At 45.6% G+C, this 14,630-nt stretch overlaps 1 protein-coding gene across 1 annotated transcript in view; it reads right to left on the bottom strand.

Annotated features, from left to right (window-relative positions):
* Positions 1 to 14,630, bottom strand: part of GABRB1 (gamma-aminobutyric acid type A receptor subunit beta1) — a gene marked incomplete at its 5' end in the record, with an annotated part of 166,602 nt that overhangs the window by 67,172 nt on the left and 84,800 nt on the right. The window contains one exon of the mRNA XM_081332106.1: positions 13,506 to 13,726. Coding sequence (XP_081188232.1) covers positions 13,506 to 13,726 — 221 coding nt within the window. The remainder of the gene's footprint in view (positions 1 to 13,505; positions 13,727 to 14,630) is intronic.

Below are 14,630 nucleotides of genomic sequence, written 5' to 3'. Positions count from 1 at the left end.
TACCCAAAGGGTTGTCTAGATACATGGAAAATTTGAACTTATTAGACCTAACTATTCCGATTTTGCAAACCCCCCCCACCATGTTGGAACTGAATAACTCAGGCTGTGGCTATCAAACATCAAAAAATATCTGCCACCTCCTTTACATGGACGATCTGAAGCTGTATGGAAAAACACCATCTGAAATAGAATTTGCTGCTCAATATTGTCTGTATATATAGCCAAGATATTGCAATGGAGTTTGAATTGGACAAATGTGCCACACTCACTATCAAATAAGGAAAAATAGTGATAACTGAAGAAATCAAGATGCCACAAGAAAATAACATTAAAAGTCTGGATGAAGATGGTTACTACAAATACCTGGGTATTCTTCAAGCTGACAACATCAAGCACACTGAAGTCAAGAAAAAGATTAGAGGTGAATCAAGAGAGTGAAGAAGATCTTAAAGTCCAAACTCAAAGGAGGAAATACTATCAAGGCAATCAACACCTGGGCAATTCCAGTCATTAGTTACATAACTGGAATAGTGGATGGACTCAAGTAGAACTAAAAGTAATGGATAGGAAGACCAGAAAAATAATGACAATGAATCATGCCCTCCATCCTCGCAGTGACATTGACAGACTCTATTTACCAAGGCAAATAGGTGGGCATGGAATGTTGCAAGTACATCAAGTAGTTGAAGAAAAAAAATGGCTTTGGAAAATTATCTGAAACACAGTGAAGAAGATGTATTGAAGTTAGTACACCAGGAAGGCTTACTGACTACTGAAGAGACCAAACTGACCTACAAGAAAGACCAAATGAAAAACAGAATGGAGGTGAAGTGGCTGGCGATGGCAAGGATTACACAGAGACAGCAGGCTCAGCTACATTCGTTTATTGAGGTACACCCGGCAAAAGTCAGCCGGTTTGACTTCTTTATATAGCCAGCTGGAAGTTGGCTCCTCCAATCCGCAACCCGCTTCTCCCGCCAGTCTGCTGGGCCAATCGGCTGGGTCGGCTTCTGACAGCTTGAGTCCGTGTGTGGAGCTGTCAATCGTTGTGCTTGCGCGGTAGCCGGCGGCAATTTGACAGCTGTCAAATTGCTGCATGTTTTTCCTGTCAGCGGCGTTTACCTCATGTAGCATTTATAACAGTTAATCCATAACTAGTTTAACACAACTATTAATAACGTAACATTAACATTTGAATACATATCACCCCTTACCCCTCCCCTGAACTGGTGTTGTTCTTCTCCCCTCGAGGATGCCTGTTGCCCTGCCATTCGTAGTCTCGCAAGTACGTTGGTGGTTGTCTACTCCGGCTGGAGCGTCGAGGGGTTCTTTCGTTCTCTTGTACCCCTTGCCCCGGTCTTGGTTGGATTATTGCGGGGAGGTGACGGGTTTCGAGTTCATGTTGCGGCTCTGTGGAATCGGTTTGTGCAGGGTGTGGGATGTTTTGGGGTTGTCGGTTTCTCAATTGGTCTGTGTGCCTGCGAATGTGTCCGTTGTGTTGTGTGTGTATCAAGTATGAGAGTGGCCCCGTTTGGTCGATGACAATACCTTGAAGCCACTTAGGTCCTTCTGAGTAATTACGGGCCCACACATTTTGTCCAATTGCAAAGGTTCTTTGGGGCAGGGGTTGGTCCGTTTCGGTGTTGGATCTATCTGGGTGCATTTTGTCCAGTCGAGTGATGAGCCGACGTCTCCATCGTAATTCTGCCGGAGATTTACCCGTGGTGGTGCATGGGGTGGTGTGCTGGGCGAGCAGGTATTGGGAAAGTCGTCGATGCCAGTTGCCTTTGACAATTTTTCTGAGGGCGTCCTTGGTGGACCTCACCATGACTTCTGCCATCCCGTTGGACGAGGGGTGGAAGGGAGCCGATGTAATGTGTTTAATAGAGTTGCCCCTCGTGAATATCTGAAATTCGCGAGAGGTAAATTGGGGCCCATTATCGGTAACAAGGATGTCAGGGAGGCCGTGTGTTGCGAAAAGCCCCCGCAGTACCTGTACTGTGAGGTGGACTCACAATGAATCGTTAAAGGAGCTCCCAAGCAAAGGCAGAACGCAGAGATGCAATCATATTAGTTTTATTCATGATAGATCAAAGAGAAAGAAATACTTGGCATGAAAGCATTCATGCCTGCATGTGAGAGAGAAATAAAATAAAACAAAACAAGCTAGGATTACATGACTAAAATAGAGGTTAGGAGTAGAGATAGAACTGGAGACTGGAAAATGGAGAACAAAGAGCAGCCCCTCGTGCAGAGGTATTTATGGGGGGTCTTGGCCCCTCCCTGACCATAAAACTCTCTCGCCAATGGGGCTGTGGGTCTGGGACCCTTGGCTCATCAGTGGAAGCAAAGAAACCTCTTTGCCTCCATCTGATGACCCTTTTGGGGAACTGCCAATGGCTGGCACTAATCACCTAACAATTCCCCTTCTTGCCAGCCAATGACAGGGACCAGTGAATGTATGTAAGGGGCGAGCAGGTGTCATAGACATGTATGAAAACATTCAGAAGGCCAAACACAAACGTTTACACAGAAGGTTGTGCCGGTCAACGGGAACAGGCTTGGTAAACAGATCAGCTATCTGGTCAGCTGTATTACAGTGCTCAACATGTATAAAACCCTCTTTCGCAAGGTGCCTGACATTTTTATAGCGTATGTCTATATGGCGAGATCTGGAGCCTACTGCATAAGCCTCCGAGATTGCAATTGCGGCAGTGTTGTCCTCTAGAATTTGGATGGGCAGAGGGGGAGATGCCCAGATGTTTGTTATCAGCTCATTGAACCAAGTCAAATCATTGGCCGTGTCTGACAGACTAGCAAATTCAGCCTCGGCCGTGGAGCAAGAAATAAATTTTTGCTGCCTAACATGCCAATGTATTGGGCAGCCATTTAGCAATATGAGGAAACCAGAAGTGCTCCGTCTACTTTTGGAGTCGCCAGCCCAGTCTGCGTCTGAGTAAGCGGAGAGCTGGGCCGTCTTCCCCTTCTCTGGTTCTAGCATGAGAAGAGCATCAGCTGTGCCCTTTAGGTATCTGAGCACCCTTTTGACAGCAGTCCAGTGGAATTCCTTTGGGTGTTCCACGTGCCTGGACAATAGATTCACAGCTAAAGCTATGTCAGGTCTGCTCCAATTGCTGATGTATAGCAAGGAGCCAATCACAGATCTGTAGAGCGTGTTATCTGTGAACTCAGGACCGTCCTTATGGGTGTGGTTGTAAAAGTCGCTTTGCATTGGGCTATGCGTAGGATTGGATTCTGTCATTTTGCATTTGGCCAGTAATTCCTCTATCTTTTCTTAACTCGTTCTAAACTCTTTCTAAGACAGTCATACCATAATTTCCCTGACTGCTTAAGACCATATAACCCTTTGTGAAGCAACCATGTATTTCCCCCTTCTTGCTGGTAGCCAGGAGGAGCCTTCACGTAGATCTGCCGGTCCAAGTTGGCGTGGAGGTAAGCCGTCTGGATGTCAAATTGGAAGACTTCTTCTCCCAGAGCGGCTGCAGTCACGAGGGCGGCCTTGACGCTCTCTGCCCGGACGGTTGGAGAGTAAGTCTCCGAGTAGTCCTCCATATAACGTTGAGCGAAGCCCTGGGCTACCAAACGGGCCTTGTATAGGTAGAGGCCATTGGCAAGTGGTTTGGCCTTGTAAACCCACCTTGTGCCAATGACTTTCCTCTCCTTTGGAGGTTGCTGGGGGGTGAAGACCTTGAGTTGTTTTAAGCTCTGCATTTCCTTCTCCATCGCGAGCTGCCATCTCTCCTGCTCCTCGATGGGCAGCTCCTGGATGTCAGAGAAGGATTTTGGGGTGACCACAACGCTGTTGACAGACGCGATGTGGCCAATGTCAATTCTCTTTGGCGGGACCCCCTTGTTGGACCGCTTTGACCTCCTTACCTTCTGCCACTCACCGCTCTTTTCTTCCGCGGGTCTCTGAGGTGTCGCTGGGGGTGAAGACGGTGTGTCTTCCTCCATGGGACTGGACGCATCTTCGTCTTGTTCCTCACTTTCGTCGGTGGCAGGGTACGAGGTCGCCTCTGGTGATGTCGCGGTCGGGGTGTCCTTGCTGGGTCGGTTGGCATATGGGCTCAGATCATTTGAGTGGATCTGAGTCCAATTGGAGTCCTCTTCGAAAGAGGCAGATTGGGAAGTCACAGGCCTGCCCCCTTCTCCCAGGAAACGATAGGCCTTGGAGCCAGGAGCATAGCCCAAGAACCTTAGTCTCTGGGAAACAGATCTCCCCTTCTTCCGCAGCTGCTTGGGGATGTGTACCCATGCATAGGAGCCAAACACACGCAAATGTGCCAGATTTGGTTTCCTACCGTGAACCAGGAAATATGGGGTCTGGTTCACGACACTGCTCCAGGTGCGGTTTAAAGTGTAATTGGCATAATGAATTGCCTCCCCCCAGTATGATTCTGCGACATTAGCGTCTGCAATCAGACTACGCATCATGGTTTGCAGGATTCCATTCCTTTTCTCAGCTACACCATTTTGCGACGGGGTGAACGGTGCAGTTAGAAAATGGCAGATGCCCTTACGCCTTACCCAGTCCTGGAACTTCTGAGACATGAACTCAGCCCCGCGATCGCTCTGCAACTGTGCGATCTTGGTCTTGTACTGAGTCTCTACGAAGTTGTACAGCGACTTTATGGCGTCAAAGAAGAAATCAAGTCTTTGTTAGATATAGTGGGGGCCGCCATCTTGTTTCCTGTGCCAGACCACGTGGGCGGAGCCATCTTGTTTCCGCTTGCCCCAGGAAGCTGTAGCTCACAGCTGGGGGGGCGGGTTCGCGCCAAAAGCCTTGGGGTCCCGGGGTCACTAAGGGAGGCGGGCGCCATATTTGGGGGCCTCGTGGTCTCTAGGGAGAGGCTCAACAGGGGTTCTGAGGCTTTCTGAGCTGTTCCCTGGGCTGCCCCTCCCTCCTCCTGCATTGCAAGGATCTCTTTAAGCAGCTCTTCACGTTCCTGTGCAGTCAGTTTACTCACGCGGCGTTTGGTCTCAGCCAGGTCCGTCTCTGCAGCATCTGAGCAGCCTTGGACAGTCTGTAATCCTTCTATGCTCTCCTCTGTGGCGTTCAGTTGTAGAGAGGCAAGTGAAGGGGTCCTAGACGCTCTGCTGGATCCTCTGACGGGATGAAGGCCATTTGTGCTTTCATCTGCAGCTGAGGTTGCTTCAGGGACTGAAGTCTTGGATGTAGGCAGGGAGGCTGTCTTCGATCGATGACTCCTGGTCACGATAGTAGAAGTCCTGCCATCTGTTATAAATGGATTGGAGCCGGGTCCTCCAGACATCTTATTGGTTAGTTCCTGGCTGGCTTGGAAGCTTTCCTTTAAACCATGCTCTGACTACCAACTTGTGAGGTGTTCTCACAAGTGAATCGTTAAAGGAGCTCCCAAGCAAAGGCAGAACGCAGAGATGCAATCATATTAGTTTTATTCATGATAGATCAAAGAGAAAGAAATACTTGGCATGAAAGCATTCATGCCTGCATGTGAGAGAGAAATAAAATAAAACAAAACAAGCTAGGATTACATGACTAAAATAGAGGTTAGGAGTAGAGATAGAACTGGAGACTGGAAAATGGAGAACAAAGAGCAGCCCCTCGTGCAGAGGTATTTATGGGGGGTCTTGGCCCCTCCCTGACCATAAAACTCTCTCGCCAATGGGGCTGTGGGTTTGGGACCCTTGGCTCATCAGTGGAAGCAAAGAAACCTCTTTGCCTCCATCTGATGACCCTTTTGGGGAACTGCCAATGGCTGGCACTAATCACCTAACATGTACTGTGGTAGCAGTGGTGATGCTGTGGACTGGGACTACCTCTAGCCATTTCGAAAAACTATCTACTGCGATTAGGAATGTTTGTCCCTGGAATGGTCCGGCAAAATCCAAATGGACCCTGGACCAAGGATTTTTGGTTGACTCCCATCTGTGTGGTGGGCTCTGAGGTGGAGCTGAGCGTGTTAATTGGCAGGGATAGCAGCCTGCAACGTGGCTTTCTATGTTGCTATCTATGTCTGGCCACCATACGTAACTCTTTGCCAGGGCTTTCATTTTAACTATCCCTGGGTGTCCCTCGTGTAGTTTAAGTAAGGTTTTTTCTCTATGTTTGTGCGGAACTACCACCCTGTTTCCCCATAGGAGGCATCCTAAGTGGGCTGACAGTTCATGTCTTCTTGTGAAGAATGCTTTAAAGTCTTGCCCCGGGCATGTGGTTGGCCATCCTGCAGTGACCCACTGTAATACTCGGCTGCAAATTTTGTCGGTGGCTGTGGCAGAGGAGATGTCCTTTGCCGTTAAGGGGATTTCTGGCAGCTCCGAGATCGCCAAAATGCGCCCTGCTGGGGCCGGGTCTGGGTCTGAATAGGGCAGGGGCAGTCTGCTGAGGCCATCTGCGTGCCCCAGTTCTTTTCCTGGTTTGTGGATTAGTTGGAACGAATAGGCCGACAAGAAAGTCAACCATCGTAGTATTCTAGGTGAGAGTATTTGCGGTGTTAATTTATTCCAGGTGAATATGCCAAGAAGGGGTTTGTGGTCCGTGTAAATAGTGAAATTCCTACCATATAGGTAATCATGGAATTTTTTGACTCCGGCGACAATGGCCAGAGCTTCTCTATCTATTTGGGCATAATTCCTCTCTGCTTTCGTGAGAGTCCTTGAATAGAAAGCTATGGGTTTTTGAATCCCTGAGTCCAGCAGATGACTGAGGACAGCCCCTATCCCGTATGGAGATGCATCGCACGTGATGCACGGGGGGAAGTCTTCTCTAAATAAGGTGACAGTGGAACTGTTGCATAAAGCGTCTTTAAGTTTGTTAAAACTGGTATCGTGTTCCGCTGTCCAGAGCCATGGACGTCCCTTATCTAAAAGCCGATGTAATGGTTCTGCTATGGTGGCTTTATGCGGCAAGAATGAGTGATAAAAGTTCAAGAGTCCTAAGAACGCTTGTAACTCTTGTTTATTTTTTGGTGTTGGGGCAGCTTTGATAGCTTTGATCTTGGTGTCCGTTGGGTGGACCCCATGGGCATCTATTTTGTAACCGAGGAACTCGGTTGAGGGAACCCCTATCTGGCATTTCTGTTTGTGTAGTTTGAGACCTGCTGCTCTGAATCTGGTCAGAACAGCTGACAGTTGTTCTGCTAAATTTTCTCTATTTTCTCCAGCGATGAGGACATCGTCGAAATAAGGGCATACCCCAGGAATTCCTTTTAATGTTTTTTGCATTATTTCTTGGAAAATTCCTGGGGCTGCCGAAATGCCGAATTGGAGGCATTTAACTTTAAAAGCCCCGCGGTGAGTAACGATGGTTTGCGCATCTGCGGTTTCAGGAGTTACAGGGAGCTGTAAATACGCCTGCGCCAAGTCAAGCTTGGCAAAGATGGCACCGGAATGGACAGAGGAGAGGACATCCTTCACCGCAGGGACCGGGTAAGCATGTGCGTTGAGTGCCCGGTTTAGAGTAGCTTTATAATCGGCACATAATCTAATTTGGCCATTCGGTTTAATAGGTGTCACTATAGGGGTTTCCCAGGTCCCTCCATCGGTGGGCTCTAGGACTCCTATTTTGATAAGGCGGTCCAGTTCGTCCTCAATCTTCTGTTTGAGGGCGAACGGAACCCTTCGTGCCCTAATTCTTATGGGTGGCACCTCTGGTTTTAGTTTAAGGGTGATTGGGGGCCCTGTGTATTTACCTAGGGAGCCGTCGAAGACGTCTGCAAATTGTTTGCAGACGTCTTCGAGGCTTGCGGCCTGTATTTTATTAACGCCTGTTAGTTTTATGCCTAGTGCTTTAAACCAATCCAATCCGATTAGGTTTGATCTGTTTTCCTGGGTGACTAGGACGTTAAGGGGTCCCCGAAACTTCTTGAATTCAACAAAAATTTTCACTCGGCCCTTCAGGGGTATTGGGGACTTCTGGTAGTCCGCCAGAATTATCTGGGGTGGTTTTAAGGGAATTTGTTTGCGGCTTTTTTTGGCAAATTTCCCTGAATGTCTTCCCAGATATTAGGGTGACTGCGGAGCCGGAGTCTACCTCCAGTTCGCATGGTAGTCCTTGTAATCTGGCTTTGATTTTAACCTTAGGGGTTAGAATGTGGCCCTCCCCCTTTTCTCCTTCCTTATCTACTGCCTGTACTAGGTATCTGGGGGGCTCGGCCTTTAGGGTTGGCTGGAATGTCATACCTGGGGACGATGCCTCGACTTCGTGGAGATCTTCGCGGTTGCGGCTTCTGCACGCTGTTTTGATGTGACCCGATTTGCCACAGTTGTGGCACTTGGCGTTTCTGAACCTGCAGGAGGATCTGATGTGGTTCCCTCCACAGCTGGCACAGGCGGTTCGACGTTCTCGGGTGTTGTTGTTGGGTCTCGCCCCTTCTTCTCGTTCGGCTTTTCGTGTTTGAAGCCTTTCGAACCGACGGTGGATGGCGTCCACATCGGTGAGGTCTTCCAGCTCTCCTCCGTCCCTGGGGACTATTTCCCCCTGGTTCACGGCTCCGGTTTGTCCGTTTTCAGCTTTGGCGAAGTCTTCCGAGTGGCTATCTTCGTATGCCTGAATCTCTCTAGTGACTTCAGCTAGATTCAGGGTGGGTTTCGCGATTATTTTTTTCTGGAGGCGCTCGTCTCTCAGACCTATGACTAGTTGGTCCCTTATCCGGTCCTCCAGGTCCGGAAAGTGACACCACCTGGCGGCTTGCCTTACTCCCGCTACGAAGTCGGCTGCTGGTTCCCCGGGTCGTTGGTGTCACTTCGCGAACTGGACTCTCCAGTAGATCTCGGAACGCGTCGGCATGTAGTGTTTGCTGAGCTTCTCGGTGAGCTCAGCGTAGGTTACTTGCGCGACCGGTTCCGGGCTGCATAGTCCGACGGCCACGTCATACACCGCGGTTCCGCTCAAGTACAAGAGGGCTGCTGCCTTAGCCCGGTCATCGGTTATTTTACTAACCAGCAGGAACCCTTCTATTTGGCCTAGGTGCGATTCCCAGCGCTCGGGGTATCTGGTGTCGAACTCACGTATCTGACCGAATGCGGCCATGCTGTCTCGGTTCTCCTATCTGCTTGCTGTGAGGTGGAAGTTATAACTTCCAAGTGACTAGCTCTGAGCCTCCAGAAGGTTGCCCTTCCTAAGCTCAGTGACTTCAGCTTAGCAAGCGGATCCCACCTTCGTCGCCAGTGAAGTGGCTGGCGATGGCAAGGATTACGCAGAGACAGCAGGCTCAGCTACATTCATTTATTGAGGTACACCCGGCAAAAGTCGGCCGGTTTGACTTCTTTATATAGCCAGCTGGAAGTTGGCTCCTCCAATCCGCAACCCGCTTCTCCCGCCAGTCTGCTGGGCCAATCGGCTGGGTCGGCTTCTGACAGCTTGAGTCCGCGTGTGGAGCTGTCAATCGTTGCGCTTGCACGGTAGCCGGCGGCAATTTGACAGCTGTCAAATTGCTGTGTGTTTTTCCTGTCAGCGGCGTTTACCTCATGTAGCATTTATAACAGTTAATCCATAACTAGTTTAACACAACTATTAATAACGTAACATTAACATTTGAATACATATCAGGAGGCATGGGAAGACAAAGCACTATAAGCAGGGAAAGCAGAAAACAAGACCCAGCAATGGCTAAGAGCAAGAAAGTTGAAGAAACAGACCAAGGAACTAATTCTGGCTGTACAAGACCAATCCTTAAGGACAAATGTATACAAAGCCAGAATTGAGAAGACAGCAACAGACAGTAAATGAACCACCTGGTAAACTGCTGTAAGAAGATTGCCCAGACTGATTACAAACAACAGCATGACAAAATAGCAACAATGGTGCATTGGAAGGTCTGCAAAAAATATCATTTGCCTGCAAGCAAGAACTGGTGAGACCATAAAATAGAGAAAGTCATAGAAAATAAAGAAGTTAAATTTTTCTGGGACTTTAGAATTCAAACAGACAGGAACCTGCCACATTACACCCAGAACCTAACAATTCTTTAAGAAAGACAAAAAAAACCTGTATAGTGGATGTGGCAATGCCTGGAAACAGCAGAATAGAATAGAAAAAATTGGAGAAGATAACAAAATACAAAGACCTACAAATAGAAATAGAAAGACTGTGGCAAAGGCAAGCAAGGGTAGTAGCAATAATAATAGGCACCTTGGGTGCAATCCCAAAACAACCAGAGCACCACTTGAACACCACTGGCATTGACAAATTTGCCATCAGTCAATTGTAGAATGCGGCTTTACTGGGAACAGCTTCCATCCTGCAACAATATCTGTAAGACCATGTAACATCTGCCTATTCCATATCCTTCGTAAGGACTTGATAGGTAGAAAAAAATGTCAAATCCAGTCTGAACATCTGGTTGACTGCAATGATGAAGCAGTAACTGTGAGAGGGACCTTGGAGTACTAGTGGATGATCACTTGACTATGAGCCAGCAGTGTGCAGCAGCAACCAAAAAAGCTAACAAAATCCTGGGTTGTATAAACAGAGGCATAGAATCAAGATCACGAGAAGTACTATTACTGCTTTATAAAGCCCTAGTAAGACCACACCTAGAATACTGCAGCCAATTTTGGTCACCACACCACAAAAAAAGATGTTACGTGTGGGAAAAATTCAAAGAAGAGCAACTAAGATGATCAGGGGCCTGGAGACTAAAACATATGAAGAACAGCTATAGGATATGGGTCTGGCTAGTCTAAGGGAAAGAAGAAATAGGGGAGACATGATAGCAGTGTTCCAGTATCTGAGGGGCTGCCACAAGACAGAGGGGGCCAAGTTGTTCACCAAAGCACCAGATGGAAGGATGAGAAACAACAGTTGGAAACTGATCAAAGAGAGAAGAAACCTGGAACTAAGGAAAAATTTCCTGACAGTGAGGACAATCAACCAGTGGAACAGCTTACCCACAGAAATCATGGGCGCTCCATCACTGGAGATTTTTAAGAAGAGACTGGACATCCACCTGTCTGAGATGAAATAGGTTTTCCTGCTCGAGCAGGGGGCTGGACTAGAAGACCTCCAAGGTCCCTTCCAGCTCTATTCTATTCTATTCTATTCTATTCTATTCTATTCTATTCTATTCTATTCTATTCTATTCTATTCTACTCTACTCTACTCTACTCTACTCTACTCTACTCTACTCTACTCTACTCTACTCTATTCTATTCTATTCTATTCTATTCTATTCTATTCTATTCTATTCTATTCTATTCTATGATTAATCATCATTATTATCATTATCATCATCAATCATCATCTGTACCTATCAAGGCAAATAGATGGGGGTGGAATGTTGCAAATACACCAGATGATTGAAGTAATAAAAAGGGCTTTGGAAGAATATTTGAAGGACAATGAAGAAGATACACAGAAGTTAGTTTATACAGAAGGCTTACAGACTAGTGGAGACACCAAACTGGCCTACAAGAAAGACCAAATAAAGAACAGAATAGAGGCATGGGACTACAAAGCATGACGTAGCCAGTACATTAAAAAATAGTAGGGAAAGGAGATAATAATAAGACCTGGCAATGGCTAAGAGCAGGAAAATTAAAGAGAGACTGAGGGACTAATTGTGTCTGCATGAGACCAAGTCTTAAGAACAAATGCATACAAAGCCAGAATTGAGAAAACAGCTACAGACAATAAGAGCTGCCTATGCAAAGAAGCTGAAAAGTTGCTATAAGAAGATCACACAGACTGACAACAAAGAATGACATAACAAAGTAGCAACAAAGGTACACTGGGAAATCTGTAAAAAATATCATTTGCCTGCAAGCAAGAATTGGCAGGACCATAAAGCCTTGGTGGAGCAGTGGGCTAATGCCTCCTTAAGTAACACCAGCTGCTTGCAATTAGTGCAGGTTCGCATCCCACCAGGCTCAAGGTTGACTCAGCCTTCCATCCTTCCGAGGTAGGTAAAATGAGGACCCAGATTGTTGGGGGCAATAAGCTGACTTTGTAATAATGCCGCTTGGGGGGTGTATGAAAGCCCTAACAAGCAGGCATATACATAGAATGAAGGCTACTGCTAAGCTTGTAAGCCGCCCTGAGTCTTCGGAGAAGGGCGGGATATAAATGGAATTAAAATAAAAAAAATAAAATAAAATAGAGAAAGTAATACAAAATGGAAAAGATAAATTGTTCTGGGACTTTAGAATTCAAACAGACACCTACCACATAACACCCCAGACTTAACAATTGTCAATAAGAAAGACAAAAATATCTGAATAGTGGATGTGCCAGTACCTGGAGACAGCAGAAGAGAAGAGAAAGAACTGGAGAAGGTAAGAAAATACAAAGAACTACAAATACTGTATAAATAGAACAACTATGGCAAAAGTAAGCAAAGGTAGTACCAATAGTAATAGGGGCCTTGGGTTCAATCCCAAAAGAACTGGAGCACCACTGGCATTGACAAATTTGCCATCAATCAATTGCAAAAGGTGGTTTTACTTGGAACAGCTTCCATACTGCGATGATATCTGTAAGACCATCAAACATCCAGATCTGCTTATCCCAGGTCCTTGGAAAAGACTCAATAGGTAGACAAAAGTACCAAACACAGTCTGAACATTTGGCTGACTGTGCAATGAACTATAATAATAAAACAACAACAAATTTATTAGAACTTACTAATTAAATCCTATACTATTCCAATCATTTTCAAAAATGACTCTCCCAAGCTATACCTTATTTTGAACATGTAGTCCATTAGCAGATTTGAAAGGCTGGGTGTAGTCAGTGATGTTCCAGGGAAAGGAAGATCAAAAAAGGCAAGACTAGCATCTTACTTTTTTTGATACCTCTACTCCACTCCCTGTTGATGCCATTGAATGCAACCCAATCTTCAGCCTGACTCATTCAGAAAATTCATTCCCAGTTTCATTAAATAAGTAATCCTGAGTTTTTCCTTGAACTTTATGCAGGAACACATTTTCATATCTTGATTATGATTTTCAGAACCACCACAGATTAGATTACAAGTAGTCCTCAATTTATAACCATTCATTTAATAATGGTTCAAAGTTTTTTTTAAAAAAACATGACTTGTCCTCAAAGTAACAATACTTGCATAAACCCCATGGACATGGGATTCCATTTATGATGGCTGCAGAGTCTTGTAATCATATAATTGTGATTTGTGACCTTTCAAGCTGGCTTCTGACAAGCAAAATCAATTGGGGAAGATGGGTTCACTTAACTATATGATTCACCTAACATTCATGTGGTTTGCTTAACAAATGTGGTAAAAATGGTAATAAAATTGGGTTCAGTCATGAAAAAACTTGCTTATACTTCATCACTAAGTGACCAAAATTCCGGTCCCAATCGTGGTTGTAAGTTGAAGATTACCTGTAAATTAGGCAAGATAGCATCTCTGAACAGGTTGAAAGAAAATATGTGTGTGGGGGGGTTGGGGAGGGTTGTGTGCCTGAAAATTCATCCTGCATGGCAGACCTTATAAAAGAAAATCAATTCCGAAAGAAGTTTCAAAATAGAATGAAATGTAACATACCGCAAATCATAAAGAACAGTTCCATCTGGATGTAGCCGAATCATTCGATTTTTCACAGTAACTCCATGAACAAAGGATTTCTTGTCATTCAGGAAGTATGTATCTGGAACCCAGAGATAATCAGCCACTCTGTTATCCAAAGTTAGATTTAAAGGTATGCCAGAATAGGATAATCTTTTATCCCTCCAGGATTGCTGGAAATACATAGTTAGTGTATAGTCCTGGAAAAAAGTAAAAAAAAAAGCAATTAATATTATAGATCTTATTAAGATTTGATTTTATAATTGCTATATAACATCAAGATTTATATCCTGATTTTCTTCCAGCAGCTCAAGATAATATTCACTGCACTCTCTCCCTTTTGATGGAGCTTGGATCAAGACAAAACAACTGATTCAATTCGCCCAGTGAGTTTGTATAATTGAGGGTTGACTTAAACATAGGTGTTCTCAGAATCCACTCCAATCCACATCTTAAGAAAGAAAAACTCTTGGAGGCAAGATCATCCAGCAGGAACTTTTACTAAGACATAGATGATAGAAGGTATAATAGACAGAATCTGAAAAATCTCCTCACAGATCTATATTTTTAAAGTGTCCCCAAGCAAAACCCCATCCCTCAGATCATTTGGTCAGTTCCGGATCAGTTAAGTTTCAGGTGGGAAGCCCCTCGTGGGAAAGGGAGAACCATCAGTCTATTCATAGCACAATCACTCCCTCCCCTTCACATTCCATCCCAAGAAACAAACCAGAATTCCCCCACCCCCTTTCTTAGTTGCTCATAAGATCAGAAAGAGAGAGTGACTCTCATCAATCTTACTGTGATGGGTAACAGGCAGGCTAGATAAACAAAAAGTTACATCTAAGGAGAGGAAATGGTGGGAATAAACTCCCATGTTTATTCCCTTTCCTCCTTGGGAATGGCAGGATCAAAGGGGCGGGTGAGATTTGGGTTTGCACAGAAAGAGAGTTAGAAATGAAATATAAATGGATTCTGACATCCTGCCCTCCTTTAAAAAAGGACAGGAAACAAAAATATAGAAGTTAGCCCAGTTTGCTGGGATATTCTGTATGAAACCTCTTTAGCAACTTGTGTGCTCTAATGCGACGTTTATTGACCCATTCA

The sequence above is a fragment of the Vipera berus genome, assembly GCF_964194415.1.
Source record: "Vipera berus genome assembly, chromosome: 7".
Classification (NCBI taxonomy): Eukaryota; Metazoa; Chordata; class Lepidosauria; order Squamata; family Viperidae; genus Vipera; species Vipera berus.
This window is presented reverse-complemented; position numbering and strand designations above follow the sequence as displayed.